General features: G+C 35.2%; 2 protein-coding genes across 10 annotated transcripts in view; one reads left to right on the forward strand and one right to left on the reverse strand.

The window, feature by feature from the left end:
• Atg16 (Autophagy-related 16) overlaps positions 1 to 22420 on the reverse strand; it is a 167835-nt gene that overhangs the window by 120080 nt on the left and 25335 nt on the right. The gene's annotated exons all lie outside the window — the stretch shown is intronic.
• neo (neyo) overlaps positions 1 to 22420 on the forward strand; it is a 103007-nt gene that overhangs the window by 63788 nt on the left and 16799 nt on the right. For 2 of the 3 annotated variants that reach the window (XM_066285725.1, XM_066285724.1), the window contains 3 exons: positions 5662 to 5846; positions 5898 to 6076; positions 19142 to 19343. In XM_066285725.1, coding sequence (XP_066141822.1) covers positions 5674 to 5846; positions 5898 to 6076; positions 19142 to 19343 — 554 coding nt within the window. In that variant the 5' untranslated portion in view covers positions 5662 to 5673. Of the gene's footprint in view, positions 1 to 5518; positions 5603 to 5661; positions 5847 to 5897; positions 6077 to 19141; positions 19344 to 22420 lie in introns of those variants that run through there. The other variant, XM_066285726.1, reaches the window with a different exon arrangement.

Raw genomic sequence — 22420 nt, forward strand, 5'->3', positions numbered from 1 at the left:
GTATCTACAATTCCCATGGAATTCACTCTATTGGGTATAATCCGTACACAACATTATTATAACATTATTATCACCCGTATCCGGAGAGTAATTTAAATGAGTTTAAATTTTTAACTTTTTCTTATGATTCACCTATCATTTTAATATCTAATAACAAGTGATTATAAAAAAAAGCGCACTAGATAGTGATCCGTAAACATAGGGGGTTGATTAAGCCATTTGCTATTTATCATCAGCTATTTAACATCAAACATCTGACAAAAACCTAACAGATGATGAATTTATTCAAGAGATGCTTCTAGTATTCCAACGTTTACTCGAGATTTTTTTAAAGATTGCCATTTCTTTACATAACAATAGTCCATTGATTAAGTATTGCCTAAAGGAAAATATCTGGATATCTAAAGTGTTCAGATTATAAACCCATCGAAAGCACTGGTTATGATAACGTTAAAAATATACCCAGGAAACCACAAGTGTAACTTGATCTTAGATGAACACATAGAGTGATGAAGATATTTGTATAGGAAACGAAATACCAATAAACTTAAACAATGCTGGACCAATTTGCTGCAAGATAATTTAATTCTATGACCGCTCATTGATTCCCACAAGGTAAAACGAACGTGATCATTTTCGCCAGATCTCTGCCAAGAAAGTGAATCAAATTTATTAATTAGATTCATTTTTCACTAATCTACCACAAAATTGTTCGAAAACGCCATATGGCATGTATACCAGAATGCAACAATAAAGCTACAAATCTTTGGTGAGTGGTTAAATTAAAAGACGATACCGTTAAGCATTTGCATAATACTTATCTTACCTTCTGCTAAAGTTTATCCGGAAGGTCAAGAGCCTAATTCTCCATGAATATACCGGCTCCCAGTAATCATAATTCGTGAGATATGCAAATTTACTTGTAATTTTATTGTCGCTGGAAAATTTACAGTTTCAAACAGTCTTAACAGAGCTGTACAAACAGATCGTTGACGTAATAAACTGTCGGAGTCAAGAGATTTGATTACTACTAGAGATGGTCTTTGTAATAAAATTAAACCTACAGAAATAATGTAAACATATAAATGTTTCATTTAATGTATCTGATATTCGGTATCATAGGTGGTCTCTTGCTTCCTTACAGATATCTGAACTGAACTCGCTTTTTTTTTAATTTCTTGCCGTTTCATTTTTATAGCTTTTTAAACAAGCTGTCACATGCCAAGTAGATTTACGACTATAATTTAAAGATCTTAATCACCAGCGGTTAGTAAATTGAAACAAAAAATTCCCGCTCACAGTAAAGTGTAATATAGTAATTAGTAATTTATATGGATTTTGCAACATTTTTTAATTGAACTTCTCTTGCCGCGTTTTTCACTATTACCTCGTAATTTATAACACCCTACGCCAACAAGTAACATTAACGCCTCTCTATTTACAACATTATTTATGGTATAAAAAATAATATCAATATCTGAACTGTATACATAAGTCATCCCGATTTAATTGCTAACTAGTCACCGTTGATTACTTGCTATCTAGAGCAATTAATTGTAAAATATTGCGTGGTTCTACCTCAGAAATAGAGCAATTATTGACTTAGTTTTATGAATAAAATTTATTATTTTATTATTTTATTATATATTATTAATTTTTGCAATCCTGTGCAAGGCAATAATCGTAAATAAAGTCAATTTAAAACAATCATATTAAACTGTCTGAAGAGACGTTGCAGCAACGCACCTTTTTCTGCGATAATACTCGTAAAGTAAAGAAAATTTATTTGGGGATAATTTATAGTTTTCTCCGGCATTTTGCAATTCTGTAAGAAAATACCTGTTCCATTAACATTCAACTTTAACAATAGCTGAAATATTTCCTATTAAGTTGTTTCAACACTAATGTCCTGAAGCCAAAATTTACATAACACTGAATGAGCATAAGAGAGGTAATATGTCTTCTTATAAAAATAATTTATAGCTATCGTGTTCAATGGCGAGTTTAGGAATATATTACCTTGCGATAAATCGCATGCAAATGGCGTGAAAAGTCGTCGCTAATAGTATAAAATTACACTTCAGAGAATTTCCCATAATATTTATATCTATATTTTGTACCGATAACAGATTCCAGAAGCCTTGCTTTTGTTTTATCATTAATGGAATCCATCTTATTGATAGGCATGATTTACATTTAAGCCTTAATAATGTCTATAAATTTCGTATGTATGTTTATAGGATAGAACGTGTATTAGCTTACTGTGGTAACGGAGGTGTGTAGTTCTTTTCAGGTAAAGGATGTCTGTTTAAGTGAATAAATTATACTGCTAACTTCAAGAAGGAAGGCACGATATTAACTCAATTAGGGAATCGTCATTACCGAATGAAATGGCATTAATATATATTTTCAAAAACTCTAGATTTTTTATTTCGTTGATTGCCAATGAACGCAAATCCAGGGTGTCCGATCAGCGTACATATACTTCGTCAAAAAATAGGACAAAAAAGTTCATGTGCTCACAAATCCGCAAAACTTTTAGTATTTCAAGAGCAAACTCATGCTGAAAAAATTTTGCAGATACTTATATTAAGTATCTGAAAAATTGCAGATTAAACTTGAAAAAATAATAAACATTTTAGTGACGAACATCAAAGAAACTTCTTGTATCATTTTTTAATGTAAAACATGATATTAAAACACGTCAGTGTCTTTACGTATTCCCATAATTTTGGAATAAATAAAACTAAACAGAATGATATAAGTGAAACTTAATTTTACAAAAATAAAATAAGTCGCGATAGTACCTGGCAGGAATGTAGCATTTCTTTCCGAAATTTTGTAATTGAAAAAAATGAAATTTTATTTATTTGCAATATTTACATGATTCACCAGCTATAGTATGTACGTGCTAATTGCGACTAATAAATCGATTCCAATTTGTGTGAAGAGTTGGTGATGATCATTTATTATGTAAAAGTGCTACTTGCCTACAAGTCCAGTAACCATAGACAAAATATAGAGGTTGGCAGTGATGGATTGAACAGGGGTAATTATTTCATTATATACTCAATTTTTCTTCATTATTATATTCTGTCATAATGAGAGATGTTAACGATTGCAGGCTCTATATTCTTTTAGTGGTATCTACTAGTTGTTTAGTAGTTTAGGAGTTCCCTTGAAAACAAACAACAGAAATTTGGATAATAATTTTATACGTTTTTCGCGATATGAAGTATCGTTTAATTTACATTATGTTATCCGTCCAGAAAAATATCAATAATCTTTTCAATGTTAGTTCAGATGATTGAACAGAATTCAATGAAATCGCCGGCACGTACGCTCGATCTATCACCTGTCACTCGTTTTTTTTCTTTAGTCGCTATTAGAAAAATCCTTCAAATTCAATCTACCTCAATAGAATTTGTTTGTCGTCTTACTATGAAAGCATACGAATTTATTCCCATCTCAAAGTTTTTCACAGTATAATGACAAAATTTGAAAATAGTTTGCACTTTTTTCAACTACTAATTAAATTTATGCAAACGAATTATTTAAAAAAATATATATCTCCTACAGAAACTGTCGACGCTACATACCTTTTAAAGAGGTGTATTCTCAGAATACAACAGAAAATATTGTATAATATTTGTCTAATTACCCCTATAACTCGGTCTACTGTACTACAATATGGCAATGGGAAAGGCCTGTCTTCGCCTCTTCGCTTAGCTGTTGTGTGTATACTTAACCTCTAAGTATCTAAAATGCTCTAACCCGTGCATCTCTTTACAAGCAAAGGTCAACGTTTATTTCATTTCTACACTTGACCGAACAACAATAAACGAGTCGGAGCGCCGGTGGACGATAAACTCGCTTCACTTTTACTTTTTAGAACCGGTCATTACATTAGCGATGTTTAATTCTGTTTGAGAAGTGCAAGTGTTCGGTACTGTCTACACCGGTTTATTTTTATTTGGAGCCTAGTCAGGGCAGGTCACTTATACACCGAGTGTTCTAAAGAAGAAGGAAATGCTTTAGCTTAAGTGCGTTGCTTCAAAGTAAAGGAAAACCTCCCAAGACGTAACATGAATAATAAATAAAATAAGATGCCAGAATATTTTAAGTAACGCCAATGTGGGTACCGAAGTGGCAGAAGTTATAACGAATGGTCAGTGAAAACAAAACTTCGCCGTAAGCGATGAACCGTAAACGTAGTGCATTTATTAAGCTACTTGGTATTGGCCATCAAACAACTGACCGACGACAGTTTAACAGATTAATTTATCCAAGAAATGCTTCTGATATATCAACTCCTACTTGGTTTCTTAATGATCACTTTCTATATGCTCAAAGGGAATATGCAGCGATTTGACAAATCTGTAAGAAACTGTTACTGGAAGTATTGTAGGACAAAATACAACAAAGTTGCCATATGACGTACGGAAGAAGTTGGAAATAAAAGTGAGAGAAAGTGTTAAGCTCGAAGGGTCAGAACTAACCGAGAAACTGCCTGGTCTCGTTCCAAATGAAGATATACAAACTAAGTAACAAAGTGTTGAAGATGAAGCAAAAACAAATATATAGAGAGGAGAAAGAACAATATGTTAAAAATACGAGGATAGTGCCAGTAGTACCCAACCTAACATTTAGAGAAAATGAAATTTGAAGATATTACGTTATTTCACAATTTAGTTTCCAATGAGTTTTTTAACAAAAAAATCGCCATCTATAGGTGAGGTCGGATACTTCTGGGGTTATCGTCGAACCCTATCCGTACTGTTACATATACATATTAATGTATATGGGGCCTATAGTGATGCTGTAAATAATGTAAATAATAAATAACCAGATTTTCATAAATTGTATTAAAATTTGAAGGTCCGACCATATCCATATTTGCGAAGAAGCGTGCAAATAAAAATAAAATTTTGAAAAAAGCGGATTTTTGATCTTCTAAACAAACCTTATCTACCCCCATTCCATGACTGGTTTCCATATTTTGAAGTTTAAATAAAATAACATTTTTGCAGATTGCAAAAACCTTGCAAATAATTGGAGTTGGAGTCGAAAAGTTTCACCTCTCGCGTTAACTCTGCGAGAAACAATGAATTTGCCAAGTAGAACTTTTATCAGTAAACCTGCAGAATACTAATCGGGTGATTCTGCTAGTCCCGACATTGACCAACGATCGTCCAAAAGAATTCCAACAAAGTGAGCTTTGTTTCGATGTAATGTCATAAAACTCACATAAATCCCCATTCGAAGCCAGCAGCAACGTTCGTCCAATCTAAAAGTAAAAGTAAACGTCCAAACGACTGTACAACCTGCGGCGATGATGGTTCTCATTTGTCTAAGTCCCATTTATATTGGTGCTCGGTCAAGTGGCACTCGGTACCCGGGTGACCTTTCCGAAGAGGGGACCGTCACGGGTTTCGAAACGAAAGCTCGGGTTCAGGGATGCCCCACCGCGAGGCAAATCACTTAAAAATAAATCAGTCCAGGAAGTAGTGGCGAATATGCCACAAGATCGTTATTGTCGGTCAACCATAGACAATAATATTACATCATTCGAGTATTTTCTCATATCTTCTTTCTATTTATTGTATTGATCACGCTCTTCAGTACTCTTCGCATTACCATTAATATTAATCTGAATTTCAGATATAACTCAAGATGTGCAATATGAAGGAATCATTTATTCTGTTTCTGGCGGTATCGTGTGCGACATCTCTCGGCCATACTAAAGGAAGACAAACCTCAGATAGTTACGTCGTAAGTTCACCAGATAGACCTTCTGGACCGCCAGGGTCTTCGCCGATGGACGAGTGCGATCCAGAAATGATTGGGTAAGGAAGCGTTATCATCAGTTGAAAGTGACGGTATAGGGTTATTTTTAGGTTCGAGCTGATCACCGGTTATGTGTTTTCCTCGCCAGGCAACGTTATAGATTCTTTTCCGGGTACTCTGATGTTGACCGATTGTCTGGACATGTGTCAAGGGAACGAGAGTTGTCAATCTGTGAACTACGAAACCGGACTTTGCGTGCTGTTCGGGTCCAATGCAGATATTCTTCCTGGTAAGTTCAATTCGCTTTAAGTTCAATTCAAGTGTGTAAGTAAAAAATGCGCGTAAATTTAATTTCTATTTCAATCCAGAGCAGCATGGCACCATTTTTGTGGAGGAGAAGCAAGATGTGAGTTCCGACAGTAACTCACATCAATCACTTTCGTGGTTTGTGCTCAAATAAAAAAAAAACCGTAGAACAGGTAGGCCTCAAGGGCTGTGACGAATTTTAATAATCAGGATCTTGTTAGGCTTTATGCGGCATAACCTCATTACTCCGACGTCTTTGTCTATTTTCTATGAACTCATAGAAAATCTGTATCGCCTAATGCTGCCAAATCAATTCTCCCATAACTTCGTTATCGTTCGGCGTGAATAATCACAACCATTCCAATGGGAAGTAAATTCAGTTCCCCACTAGGCTTTTCTCTCCCAGTTATTTGCGGAATTGTTTTAAATTCCTTACACGTAATTGAAAAATAAATCTATGCCTAACCGCAAACTACTACCTTTATCGATGTTTAGTCATTAGAAAATGTTCGATTGCGGTATTTGCTTCGCATGCTTATGTACGTACAAGTCATATTGCGTGTATAGTCACGTAAATGGACTTCTCTTTATGTTTATTGCATTATATGGTTCAGTTGGGTCTATTAGCAATATTTTTTGGTTGCTGGTATGGTAGGTTGGTACACGGGACTTTCTACAGAAGGTACTAATCAAACTAGTGGCGCGGTTGTCATTTGTGTCCGAAAGAAGGTGCTCTGGCTGTTTGTAAAGTAACGTGAATTTGATCGTTTTTCAGTAATTTTTCGAAATTCGGTATGTTCGCGCCCCTGTCCAGGGTTCGTAATTTTGCCTGAAATATTGCAATATTCCTATACCGAACGCAGCTCTCCGTTTCGGAGTTCTAATCCAAAAGCGTTTTAATCTGCACGTGCCAATTTGACTTGTTTGAGTTGTTCGGTGGTGCTGCATGCCCTTGCTCGCTACGCCCCTGTCTTTTTTTTTATAAATCGCTATAGGGCGAATCATCTGAGAGTTGGTGTTTGCCTCCAAACACCTGTTCCAGCATTTTAAAATAATTCTTTTTTACCTTCACACACATCGTGAACTTCTGTAGGGTTTGTCGATACGGCGTGAGGCGTCGACTTCACCGCACCGATTTCTTCTGATTTAAATGCAGAAAGAGGTCCTAACAGGGTTCGCTTACTTCTTCGCAACCATTTTGATCCTCACTTATTGGTGATTTGCTCAATCACGAGATTTTCCAAGCATAAAATACCTTTATGGAATTTGTCGAACTTTTGTTAGATGCCGATTTCCGAGGAAAACACAGTCGGCCGGTCTGGATTAAAACTGGTCGGCAATTTGGAAAAACCTGGTTTGTTTGCCTAACGATATAACAAGGTATTTAAATTCGCAACCAGTAGAATAATTGATTTCGGCATTTAAGCGTCACGCCCATGGCTTTCCGAATAACCAACGTAACTGAAATAATAATAACGAGCTCGGACAAGGCGCAATTAGCCGAGCGCCTCCTCTGTACGGCTACCGCGTTCTGGTATCTACCCGGAATGTCAAACACAAATTGGCCTCTAGTTAAATGTATAATATAATCAATTTGTTATTCCACGGTCCGTTTTTGTTATTTCTCCGACAATCGATACATGAATGCGTTCTTGAATAGCCATTTTCCCCGCACATGCAGATAATGTGGGAAGTTTCATAAACTGACCACAGAGGGGACCCCGCATGTTGGACTCTAATAAGCAACTTAGAGTAAGTCAAATAGTTCAAGGCAGACTGCAAAGATGTTACCACAAATAATATTTTATAATTGGCATAATTCGAGCAACAAGTTGACGAATGCCGTGAATGAAATGAATGAAAATAAATTCTTAGCTTGAAATGGAACATCGAAATGCCTGATTAGCCTGGGGTAATTCCGCTGAGATCGTTGAAAAGAATCTGATAACATTCTCTTGTGTTGAATCGATGATTCTGCTTGATTTTCGATCATCCGCCAGGGCACGGGATCAGCCTAGGACGAATGAGTTCCTTTGTCAGCATCGGAAAGTCGCAGAGTTCCGTGCAATTGCGCTTCGATGTAGTTAGTACCAAAAATATTGGGGCGGACACTAAACACTTACAAAATAAGGTATTTCTCAATTAAAAGTTATTAAACAAACACAGTTTTTTTTTTAATTATAACGCCTTGAATTATCAACAATAAAGGCTTATAGTTAATTTTCAATTATTTAACAACAAAAATTTGCAACATTCCCTTAGAATGACTCACAATGTTTTTGATATCAACAATCTGATTTTAAAAAATAAAAACTTGTTTCATCTTGTTCGTGCTATGCTAAGTAGTGCTATTTAGTTTTAAAATTAATTACAACATGGAACGCAGTAAAAACGCTGATTTCGATTTAAGGCAATTAGTGGTGTGTCAGTAAGAAGAAGACTGTTCCTATTGTAAAATCACTTCCATATTTAAGCTGAGTAAAAGTACAATAGAAAATATTATTTTACGATATAATAATGAAGGCAGACTGGACTTTCTTCCACAAACTGACCGGTCAAAACTTTGGAATCAAAGGGACCAACGTCCTGTTATCCGAAAAGTGAAAGAAGGTAAAAAAATTTGTACTCCGAAACTCCAAAGTTTATTAAAACAACGTACACAGAAAAAGGTATTTCCTCAAACAATTACGCTGATGCACCCATTCTCATAGTTATCATGGTAGAATAGCACGAAAGAAACTATGATTGAATAAAAAGAATATGAAAATACGGCTAGAATTGCGCCCAGCTATCTTTTAAAGGAAATAATTACTGGTCAGATGTAATTTTCTGTGATGCGTCAAAATTTAACATCTTTGGTTCTGATGGGCATCTTGGAAGGTAGAAAAGGGCAAATGAAGCGGTGAATACAGAGAATCTACGTACAACTCTCAAGCATGGTGGAGGGTCTGTTATGGTTTGGGGATGCATATCCAACACGGAACTTGAAAAATTCGTATTCATAGAAGAAACAATGAACAAAATGTACTATATCAATCTTTTAAAATAAATTCTTCGATGTAGTGCTGAAAATATGAACATATTAAACACGTTCAAATTCTATCAAGACAACGACCCCAAACATAGCGCTCGAATAGTACAAGAATGGCTACTTGTAAGGACACATTAAAGCAAGCATTGCAAAAAAATTGAATAAACTGAACAGAAATTTTGTACAAATAATTACTTCTTCAATGCCAAAGCAGTTAAAAAGTATTATTGAGCAAAAAAGTGCCCCCAAAAAATATCTGTGTTTCTCATAGAAGTATTAGAACTGAATCATCCCAATTTTTTTTTGATAAGGGAATTTTGAATATTTATTCATCGCATATTTTTGTTGTTAAATATTTCGAAGCTTCTACTGTAAGTCTTTATTAATGGAGATTTAATATAATGTTATTTTAATAAATTTCTGTTTATTTAGCACTCTTTAACGGAGAAATACCTGATTTCATAAACGTTTATCATCAGTCCCAATGTTTTTGGCACTGGCTGTATATCGACACCAGAAAACGAAGGATAATTACTAGAGTTTCAGGGAATCAAAGAAGTTGCGGGTTGGGCGCAAAAAAGTCAACAGGGCGGAAAATACGCTTTACGTTCTTGCCTTCGGCACTTCATATAATCCAGAGAGGCCACCGAGACCACCGAACACGACAACTTCAAACGGCAGGAAAGAAGTCCGGATCCTCCAATTTCTACCATTATTTACCTTTTTAGGGGATATATTTTTTGACGAACACGAAAAAAACTTCGAATTTTCGCAAATATTCCAAATTTACGGTTTAAAGTATTCTTCACACATTACGAAATTCCAGAGCAGAATTATTCCTGCACATTCCCACGATTTAATAAATATACTTCCAGTATGAACTTGTTGAAAATCAACTACAAAGAAACGTGCACGATGAAGATAATATATTCAACCCACCCATTCACTCCCTCTCGTACTGGGTCATTCATATTGGTCAATAAACTAAAACTCCCTGGATTAATATTCATTGAGCACGTATTCGCAACTCATTAGTCCGGCCATTAGAACTTAAATACGATCTACTAACCTAATTCACGTGAGCAATTTTATGCCTACTGGTATGCTTCGTTTAAATTAGCATTAAACAGTGCAGATATACAGTGTTGTAGTATTATGGTCTTGTTTAATCATCAAATACATCCAAAAAGAATTGTTGAGTATGGAGAATGTTTTATGATTTGCATAAGGACGTGGTAATAAGTAGAAGGAGAGAAATATAGGTACGCACTTCCGTTGCTCAGTAGCAATTATGGACATTTGATGGGTTTAAATAGTTTAGTTTGTATATAAGGTGTTTTCATAGTCACATAAAATGATAAATTATAAGATAACACCGACGGCAATTGAAGAAGCAGCATACAGCGAGATTAATTCATGAAGAAGGGTACGATAATGGGTGTAATGCAGCTTTATGCGTCATTCGAGTTCTGGCATTTAAATAACTCAAGGACCCTAAAGACCTAATCCGATTTTATTAGATCTTCGTCAGTTTGATTCATCTCGAGTCAATCAAACGCAGACAGATGTCGGCAATATCAATAGCAAGTATGTTGAGCCTAAAGGAAAATATTGTACCAACGCCGTCAATCCTCCTCCTTTTACTGCATCTTCACTAAATCTTGAACCTGGAACGAGGCATAAAGTTGTAATTGTTTTTAATCCTCTCAGATTTTCCCAACAACTATTATTATGCTCATTTTCATTGCTCTCGACTCTATATCAGCCGTATGCACGAAATCCCGCTGCTTACACTCGAAGATTTGATCAAGATGAAGCAAAAAAGAGACTGTAGATGGCACGGGTAGAATATTTTCCTGCGGGCCCAAGACACTTGCCGGTGATAGCGCCGATTTTTCTCTGTCGCGACTCGAGATGACCGGAACTGACGAGATCTAATAGAATCGATACCTGTCTTCTGTAATAAACCATAATCTTCTCACAGATTAACTCACGATAATCACCCATGTAAAGCTTCATTTTATGATATAATATAATGAAGAAGGAAACATCGAAGCAAACGAAGCAGTTAAGTGTTTTCCATTAAAATACAGGTGGATACAAAAATTTTCTTACACCATCCAAATTTCTCAGTTGAGAGGCCTTGAGGAATTGTAAATAATCTCTTTTATTGTTATTTAATTACAAGAGACGAAATTAGAATTCCTATAAATCAGCATAACATCGTTTCTAACAGGGCACAAAAAGATTCGTACACTATCAATACAACGAATTAATGCTAATGGATTATTTGAACACACTGTAGGACCCTTCTTGGCTGAAGTAACTTCTCGCAGTCGTCTGGGCTTTGAATGTGCCAAATTGGCTGTGGTTTCAAATAAAATTTGTTCCCGTTATTCTTGTAAAAAAAAAAAAAAAAGCAGTTGCTTGTACGAATATTTTTGTGACCTTCCAAAAATGTATTTGGTCTTATACAGGAATTATTATTATATATATTTAATGAGTAAATGGAAATAACTTTGTCTATCTTGTATGTTGCATAATGTAAATTTTAAATTGCGATTCTTAAACGAGAATTAACTAGCAAATTTGGACGATGTACTTTTGTGACTGACTGTACGTATACAGTTGGAAATATGAAGTTGTACAGGTCTATTGAATTGATGCCAGGTATAATAATTTCTTCAGTAGAACTTTCTCTCTGCGACAACTTGCTTGACGTATTTTTAATACGAACTCAACTGAAGTGAACTTTAAGAAATTTTGTTTCCCGATGTGTTCGGAAAGTGTCAAAGTCTCACTGAGAAACATTTCACTAGTTCTTGGAGCATAGACAACGCGTACTTTGCAGATATTATCCGCGCAAAACATAATTTTCGTCATCTGTGACCACTTCGAGTAATACTACGAAGAACCAGAGTTTTAATTAACTCTTTTAGCTACACCACCTTTTCACGTACAAATTGACCATTATAATACTTTTTTGCAATGCGCTGTTCCTTATTTGTGTAAGTGCCATTGAATCGGCAATTTGCCTGAAACGGTCACGTTAATTTCGCCTAGGCAAATATTACCCGCTGCTGCCGCTGCAAAAGAATAACTAGCACGAACTTTTAAAGAACGTCGTAAGAAGAACAATCAAAAACGGCACACGGTGTTTTGAACGTCGGTTTTTACAAATTTAACTGTTAGCTATTACCCTAAAGGCACAGTCAAATTGGAGCGCACTCTCTTGAGATCTTAACTCAGCTTAAACTAGGTATGAATTTTCAAAATTTCTTTAGATATATAACTGAGATCAGGCAGAAGAAAGCGTAAAATTAAAAAAAAATTTAAACGCATTAAAAAACTACGACCTTTCAAAGGTATACTACATCAGAACTAAAAGGGCTTAAGTTAGGTGCCTCTAAAAATAATGAATACGGCACCATAACGCACACTATATATGCTGACCTTATAGTCATGAATAAGACTATTCCGTCTCGCCTCCTGCAGTTCCTTTTCACAGAATGATCAAAATAACTTCTTAGTTTGCTTCGTTATTCTAAAGGTTTTTAATACTTGCGAAGATTTCTCCCTGCTGTCGTATTTCGGCGTTCGGTTACTTCTACAGTTGCCGTTCGGGTGAAAATTGAATACACAGAGTGTCCAAGATGGAAGTACATTCTGTACTGACGACCTTCAGAAAAACCGATTCTACACTGCACCGCAAAATTAACGCATATTTTTCTAAACCGAACAATTTACTTTCCAAAATATTTATGAAGTGCGCTTAAATTATTGCTTTACGGCTCTTAATACTTTTTCATAATTTTCTTACATGTTTATTTATAAGATAGTAACAATCGTTTGCAAAATATTCAAAATTGTTACACTCAGTTGCATATGAAGTGCACCACGCAGTACTAATAATAATTAATTCTTGTAGATTTGGCAAAATAATGATTCTTAATAGAGTATCGAATCACCAGAATTGCACTAAAAAGAAAGAACGCCAACGGTTTTTTTGTCATCGACCTCCTGGACTTCCTATCCAATTGCTAATAAATAAAATATTATTTAAATGAAAATATCATATAGTCAAGGAATAAAAATTATATGTTTTTTAGTGCGCCGAGTATTCACTTAACTATGTCCCTAATTGGTTCCGTTAAGTTAGATTTATTCAAAATTACAGTTATCCTCCGTTAATAAACGTAAAATCTTTTCTCTAAAATCATAAAAACGAAAATGCGTAAAAATCAAAAATATGCGTTAATTTTGCTGTGCGATGTATTTTTCACGTTTCTCTTCAAATACAGGGTGCCAGGAAAATAGCTTTCGTAAATTTAACCATTGATTAAGGACATATTTTGAACAAAAAAGTCCCTTACAACAAGGGTCATAAATGCAACCAGTTCCCCGAGAAAAAACCTTTTGAGATTTAGCAACGTCGCGTGGCGCTTATCTCATTTCGCTACCTGCCTAAACAATTGCATCAACCAGGTATGCATTTTTTATGCGGTTTTTTTGTGGCCCGATACCTTTTACAGTTGGAATGTAAACATTGATGTGATCCTTATTAGATTATTTCGAAAAGTCACATACCTTTCAATTATTGTTGATTGTTATACTGCTCGATGTTACGCTGCAAGCTGAGTATGATCCATGACATCCGCCTAATTAGCATTACATGTTACGTTACACATTTTACACCACTCACGTCACAATTAAAAATGTTCGAAATGTCCGCGATGTCCGTTTGAGTCCGTGCACGCACGACAGCGTTTTAACCAACTTTCCCGTGCACGACGAGAGATTCCGCTGGTCCAGAGGGAAGTTTTCCTTCTGGATAACGATTCGCGTAAACGCCTAACTGCTTCGGAATTTTGTTACGATTTTCCATAAATCGGGAGCAGATCACGATAATCGAGTAAAAAATGCATTTTCGCGTGGGCGTCGTTAATAGATCGGAATGCGTTCGCGTACTAAAAAAGGTCAGGTCTTATCAGCTGTCGGGAATTAAGGAATTGCAAAAAATTGCCACAAAAGTAACAAATGCCGCTTCGTCGGCCGCGTTCAGTGCGGCGTTGCCATTTAACTTTACTTTTACCGCTTAGGTGGTATTAAGATTATTAACTAAGTTTTAAATTGGTTTTGGCTGGATAATTTTAACTTTTCCTGTTACACGTGAAACAATCGACATATGTCTAATACGTTTTCCATCATTTCGTTAAAATTTCAAGCCTGTCTTAGCCTTTCGGTTATCAACGTTAACATTTTATTTTTGAAAAAACCATTAGGCTTTCGACCCCTGCTGTAAGGAACTTTTTTGTTCAAAATAACGTCCTTAGTCAAGAGTTAAATTTACAAAATTTATTTCCCTAATACCCTGTACAATTGGAAAAAATCGAGCATCTTGGAGTACACTACACACTAATTTGAGACAGTATGTTATCCTCCGAGATGCCTCGAAAACTGATCTACATAAGTACATACAAAAAGAAAATACACAAGGAACAAGGAAGCTATCAGCACGGGGCAGAAGAGAGACAAGCTATCAAAGAAAGAAACAATCCATATCAGGCAAAAAAACTTTCATTATCCCTAACAATTATTGCAAATGCCAATTTTTCCGATTGTGAAGCGGATAATTCCGTTGATTTTCACAGAGAAGCAATTATTCTAGCCATATTTTTACTACTCTTGCGTTAAACATTTTAATTATTTTTTCTGTTACTCAGCAAAAATTCAACACATACATTTGAATGCCTAACTGCCTGTTGCAATTATTTAATTTATACCTTTTGTTGGGAATAATACCTTTCGTTGCGAATACAGTAATTTGCAATTAAACGATAGAGATTCTTATTTTCATTTTACAGACTCCCGTTAAATTGCGTAAACTAGTTAACTAGTTAATGGGGTCTTTAGAAAACAACCCACTAGAAGACGCTGTACCACACACAGAACAATCGGATTGAGACCCACTTACTTCAAATAAAACGTGAAATTGGTTTAGCAATAATGGGAACGCTGCGGGTCGCGATCTAATAGATAACTATCAGGAGGTTTTATCATTTCCGTGCTGATGATTTGCTTTTGATACCCGAAGGGGCATCGGGACGTAAATGGCATTTCAATTACGAATTTACTGCCCAAAGCCCTAGGAAATGTATACCGCAGGTTGTGTAGGTTATTGGATAAAAAAACCAATAGATGATAACAGTAAAAACTAATAGATGGCAATGGTATAGATATAAATATTCTAATAAGCCACAAGTGCTGGCCGCTTTATCTGGAAGATAACTGCCACGGAAACTAAGAAATAAAACAGACGATGCGTCCGTATTTCATAATTTCCACGAAACTTGGCATCACGGTACAGTTATAAAAACAAATTGATAACTTTAGCTTCAAGCTAGTTTCCATAGAAACGAAAAAACTTCCTTTTACTAAGGCTTTATTTATGGGGGAAATTAGTTTGCAATTAAAGTTAACAGAGCATTGATAATATGGCCGTTAGTGCTGAAAAATCACAGTTTGGAGAACTTTACCAACATGATAATTGTCATGGAAACGAAAAAATAAGGACACATCGTTAATTACTTTCTTGATTTCTATGAAAATTATGTTCTACATAAAATTGCCAATGCTGGTAACTGACTGCCCTTACCGACCCAAATTAAAAGTTACTCCATTCGTGACAAAATACACGTGAGCGCGAAATTAATCCTCTATTTCATTCTTTAAGGCCTAATGTACTGCAGTCAAATACTGAATTGCAGAGATTATACCACGTAACAGGAGAGTACACATTACAACTAGTGCTGAAGAAAAAAATTATACTCTACACATGAGCAAATATGAAGTTAAAAAAAACAATGAGACCACAAGACAAGTGTAAAAAATTCTAATATGAAGATCACAAGCTTCTAAAACTTATATAAAAAAGGCATGAAGTGGCTGGAGAGATGAAAAAAATTAGATATACCGAAAACAGGTGTGAGACAAAAAGATTCTAAAATAAATAAAGAATTGTGGTTGATTAACAGCTTAGTTGGATACTTAATTAGCACAGACATCTGTGCGTACGCACATTTACCGATTCTAAATTGGCCGATAAATGCATGCATAGTGATGATGCACCCCGAATCAATTAAACTGTCGGCCGACTACTTAATCTGTAGTCTGTGAGGGCCTTCAGGGCGAGTTTTTGAAATCACGGCTTAAGCTTGGTTCAACTAAGCTCCACACTCGTAAATTTTGTATCAAAAATACATTATTACTACAACAATACTAGCAATCTGACATGTGCAAATTCCTTGTGTGAATTCTTGCATAGGAGAGTAGAGTTTACCACAATCGAGCATAAGCCACGATTCAACAACTTGACGTTAGTGTGCAAACATTTTTCTCAGATTTTTTTTTTTTTTACTACTTAAACCTGAGTTTTTCGATATTTTCATACTGCGATTAACGTGTTCCATCATTCTATATTTCGATACAGTCTCGATAAGGTTTGAAAAAAGGAATTGAAAGCGCCGAAAATCAAGCAAAATGCACGAGATTTTTTGGGAGAGGTTTTTCAAAAATAATTTTGATGTCTAAAACCTGAGTTTCTTCAAATCACCATGAGTGTCGGCTGTATACCGCCAAGATCGGCAATTGGAAAGATCGAAAATCAAACACACATCTGGCTAAGTTTAAAACTAATCAGGTAGAAAACATACAAAGGACAGGCAGTATATCACTGCTCATCCCATCACCCTAAAAAAATTAGACGACGAGTTTCTATGGGATGGATAAATATACTTAAAAAATGGTCGACTATTTTCTAGGCTTATAATCCAGAATTGAGTTAATACCCTTATTAACCCTCGGATTTCGCCTCTTAGTCGTGGCCTCCTTCATGCGTATTTTCTAATCAAGGGATACCATATATTATTACACGGTCACGCAAACGTGACTAAAACATCAAAGATCATTTTTAATGACTTGATTGGATTTCACCCTCGAGGACGTCCTGCAATAGTGTCGGCAACTATTTAGGTCTTAAACATTTAATAATCTCATGATGGATAATGAAGCTGGTGCAAACCTGCCATTATTTTTTTATTGAAAAACTCCTCTCGCAGGCGAGTATCAAGTTAATTTTATAGTGGGATATTTCTATTATCTTGTATGAAGTGCTATTGAGACTTTTACATTATCCGACAATAATAAGGAACTATAAATTATTGTGGCAAAGCATTTTTGATTTAGATAAAATTGGTTATCTGGTTGGGGATAATGAGAGATGGGTGACACTGAGAACTGGTACTAAAAATAAGCCCACAGGACATCCGAAAGTTTTGCTATTGATACAGGGTGATTCGGCGACAATCGGAAACCAGAAAGTGTCAAGTTATGATTTTTAGACAAGGAATAACGTAAGCGTTGTAATGTCCCTGTTGCGTTATCAAAAAATAGCGTTCGTTATTTTATGTATAATTATACAAGCAATATTGACAAAAACGTATCGTTCATCCAGACCAATAGGACAAAAGTTTCTAGCCTAAATATTTTCGTGATGGTGGCAAAATGCAAATTAAAATTTTAGCTTTCAATATCCTCTATACCCGACGTCATCGAGTTTCGGATAAGACATATTTGCACCAAAGTAGTACCGCCAGCTTGTGAATTTCCCATTTATTAATGAATTATCTGTAGGCAACCGTAACCACTTGAACTTCTTTGCATGCCATATTCGGTATTTATCCTAAAGAGTAAAACTTCCACTTCATTACACGCGTAATTCAACACGATATTTCAATATAACGAGGCACCTCATTTTTCCTGACACTACTGACCAACGCAATATTAATTTGACCTTTAGCTATAGGGGTATGAGTAAATTATGGCATTCCATTTGTTGGATACGAGGAAATGCGTTTCCGTCTATTATCGAAGCGTAAGAGGTGCCTGGTTGATATTACTGCTAGACAAACACATCGTCAAGTATGTACTCAACTCCTATTATAAATTAATTAATCAATTTAATAGATAAATGAGCGTCTCGATACTGCAGACTGTTAGGACTACGAAATGGCCATACGCAAAGCTTGCTAATATGAATTATGAATCAATATTTGGTTTCGCATTATCTTTCGTCATTTCCTAGTTAATGAAAAATTCTATGAATATTGAAAGAAATGAAAACAAGGCTCGTTTCGTATTCAGTCAAGTAGTGAATTGGGATAAGTAGCGACCGGCTTGGGGGCCTCCGTATGCAAGCGACGTACAACCTACAATTCTATCAGATCTTCAAATTTTTAAACCGAAATTATGTCCTTTTTTCGAACAATCTAACCTACCCCGGATTACCCCGCATACGGATAAGTTCAGGCAATAGTACTGCTAGAATGTTATATCAGTTTTCAGGGTGTTGTTAGTGGTTTAATAGAGTTATTGGAGAACTTACTGCTGACGAATGTCTTGTGATTACTTCCGAAAGTTAACAACCGTCACAAGATCTAAAAAGTACATGACTTCAGAAAATAAGGAGGAATGTTAACAATATTAGTAGATGTTACGGAAATAATAAGTTAAAAAAACTAGACAGAAATAAGTAAGTCAGTTTTTCCATTAACTGGTTTTATCCCACAACTCTTATTAGGAACATCATGTGCGATCGTGCTATGATTGACACTAAGTTATAACTTCCAATTAATTTTTAACGGTTATTTAACGGAAAAAATACATACTCTTATAAGCCGCACAGTGGAGTGCTTGGTGACTAGCCAGATATCGAATTATCTACTAAGTACTTGAAAGATTATGAACCGTGACGATAGGAGAATGTCGAAGAAAGGCTTGGAAGTTAAATGCAGCAAAAAATATATCGAGGATTCCAAAATTCAAAGAACTCCTTAACTTACAGAGTTTCCCCGACATCTGCAACAAATACCTTAGAAAATTCGCACTAGCAAGAGTTAAAAAAAATCGCCGATTTGACATTTGAAATATTTTTACTCATACAATTTTTTTTTGTTTCAGGTGCCCTAACAAAATCCCAATTTCCAGTATTTACAATTTACGCCCAAAAAAGCTGTTTGGGTGTGAAACCGTGCGAAAGGGCTTGGTGCATAGATCGGATCCAAAACCATCGTCTAACCGGCTATGTAAAGAGTCATCAGATTGTGGGGTCAAGACAGGAATGCTTAGAACTCTGCTTAGGTGAAACCGAATTTGCATGCAGGTAAGTTTAGTTTGGTCATAACCAGTGGGGAAGGGCTTATTGAATTTTACCTCTTAATCTAATGCGAGGACAACATTAACTCATTCATCAGGAACAGGCGTCATTAATCAATTTTAAAATCCAGCACCTTGTGCAGGAATATGTTGTCTGAAATCGTTCCATAGTGACTTAATTTAAACCATCTGTATTGTCCAATACATCTAACAACGTAATACATGTTGTTACATTATTACACCAGAACTAGCAAAGATGGAGCAATTACGCAGCAATTTCTTACAGATAGCGCCATGTTGCGCAATTAGGAATAGTTAAGATAAATATTTTTACTGCATATTAAGTATGCTACTAAATTGATTCGATTGGCACCACTCGATCGGAGAAAGAAGCGAAAGATCAGCTAATGATACTGGTATATTATGTTAAACTATTCCTTTGCTTTTCTTGGTCGCTATAATTATTACTTTGTGGTTTGTTTCTTCAAAACGATTAGCATTGCGATTTGTCGCTGGTTTTATTAGACATTTATAAGGCAAGTTAATATATACGATAATTATACTTTTTTTACAAATTAAATGAGATAAAGGGCTTATTACAATGATCGTCATGTTAACCCTAGTCGAAAATGCGAAAAGGACCCTTTGGACACATATGTATGAATATGGATTCAAAAATGAAAATTTACTGAGGTTAAACGAAATTTCCTAAAATTTAGGTCGGGTCTTTTAGATGCATATATATATATTATATACAGGGTGTTTCGCAATCATACCGACAAGCTTTCCAGAGATGTAGAACTTGTGGAAACAAACATTTAGATCGAACAAAGTTAGGTTATAATTGTAAATATTCTGCCCACTGCTGAACGTGTACATTTACCTCGCAATAGCATTTTCTTAATTTCATGTCCTTATCCCAAACCGTTTTTCAAATATTAAAAAAGTATTTTTTTAAATTATAAATTTAACGCTCTGTATCTTGCACGCGAAGCGATTTCGGACCTAACTTTATTCGATCCATATATTCGTTTTTTTGAGCTATGCACCCCTGAACGTTTATCGGGACATCCATGAACCACCCTGTATACATAGTTGGTCAGTTTCTACTAATGCCATATGCCCATTCCTCTCGTGATACACGGCGCGAAAATTTAAACATTTTTTAACTGGAAGCTTTTTCTAGCCGACAACGACCCTCGAGTGTCAAAATACCCAATATTTGATAGATCATATCGTTACGACTTAGTTTTAGATTAGATAACGTTAAGTATACCACGTTTATTATTTTATTTTATTTTATTTTATTTTTTATTTTACTGAACTTGTACAAATTTGATTTCGTTAAACAGGAGAAAAAATACAAAATAAACACTATATAATAACTTTACAGTTCTACCACCTTCACAGATAATCGTGAAACTTGAGTACTGTTTTAACGAACACAGAAGTAAGCAGATAGATCTTTAGTCATTTTGCGTGTAGGCAATTACAATTCGCAGGAACCATGTGAGTAAGGTCAGGTGTGTTAAATACCATTAAGATGGAAAGGGCGATGGATGACCATCAGTTCGTGCCAGTACTGTTAGAAGGCCGTTAAGACAGTTATAATTTGGTAGTTATGGCATTTTCAAAGATTATGATTATGGCATAATGTTGTATGGCATAGTGTTGCATAATGTTTTTATTATCAGATGAGTTAGTGGGAAAGCTGGAGGAATCAGTTAATAAAGTTTTACTTTAATACGAAGTTCACAGAATCAGTTTGGTCGCATTATGTATGGAAACGGTTGAGTCATAAACTTGTATGGCTGACAAAGGAACCATGAGCAAAAACATTTTAAAATTCTTAACGTGAATTTTCCCAAGGAAAATTTAATACACCTCAGCATATAAATACTTACAAAATTACTTGAAAAGCCGTTGGAACGTTACATTCCTCTCTTTCTAAGGGAATACTGCGTATTTTGACGTAAAAATCCTTTAACACACTTCATACTTAGATTTAACCGTTTTCGAGATATAAGGAGGACAATTTGTTTCTAGAACCTTTTTGCATTAAAATTTTTGTATTATTCGCTTTTCCCTAATCCATCATTTCTACATATAAAATAACTTTTTGGTAGAGTGATGAACGACTGAGGAAAGTAAATAAAATTGCTTTTATTTTCTAAAGATATTTAAAGTGACAACTCTTTAAATTAGGTTGGCCCAAATCACTGACGAGGTTATTTATATCATTATGCAAATGATGATTACAACTAGTAAATGAGTAATTATACAGTGAAAGAGAATGTGCGTGTGTACTAGATTTAAGGATCTCTTTGGCATTTAAATTATTTTCAAATAACATCTCTATTTGATGGAAAAATAATTTACTTGCGGTACCTAACGAGCAAACGGCCCTGAAATATCGTACACAAAACAAGAACAATCGATGAAATGGATAGGTACCAAGTCAGCAGGAATACTTCCTTGTTGTTGATACATATGTAAGTGGAGAATTGGTTCTGGTATTATAATATTGCTTTACTGGGAATACCGTTAAATCATTTTACATTTCATTGCCGATGACAAAAAATTTAACAGATTCAATATCTCAAAAAGTGTCAAAGATAAATTCATAAATTTTGATTTATGCCAGGGGATATTAGGCGATGATTTTAGGCTTTCATTTTTCTTTAGAAAACACAATTTTCTTATTCCCACTAGTGGCGACTAGGAAGTTGAATCCATGTACTATACCGAATCTCAATAAAAATGAAAATTTCTACAGCTATTGCACTTGAAAAAAATCGTAAAGCAGGAACATCTTTGCGCAAAGCGGAAATTTGTAAACATTTGGTAAGTTCTAGTAATTCTCGGAAATTGTATACATGTATATAATAATGTAGAAATAATGTTTCTTCCTTATTCTTGAGGTACTAAGATTTATATCGGTGAACGACCTACGCACACATGACAGATTGATAAGCAGCTTGTCGACCATAACACGGACATACAGAAACTTAACATTAACTGTATTCATTCATTCATAGGTCATGTCAACACGCAGGGAACAAGTAAAGAAATTATAGCCCAGTA

This window comes from Euwallacea fornicatus, chromosome 9, assembly GCF_040115645.1.
Source record: "Euwallacea fornicatus isolate EFF26 chromosome 9, ASM4011564v1, whole genome shotgun sequence".
Taxonomy (NCBI): domain Eukaryota; kingdom Metazoa; phylum Arthropoda; class Insecta; order Coleoptera; family Curculionidae; genus Euwallacea; species Euwallacea fornicatus.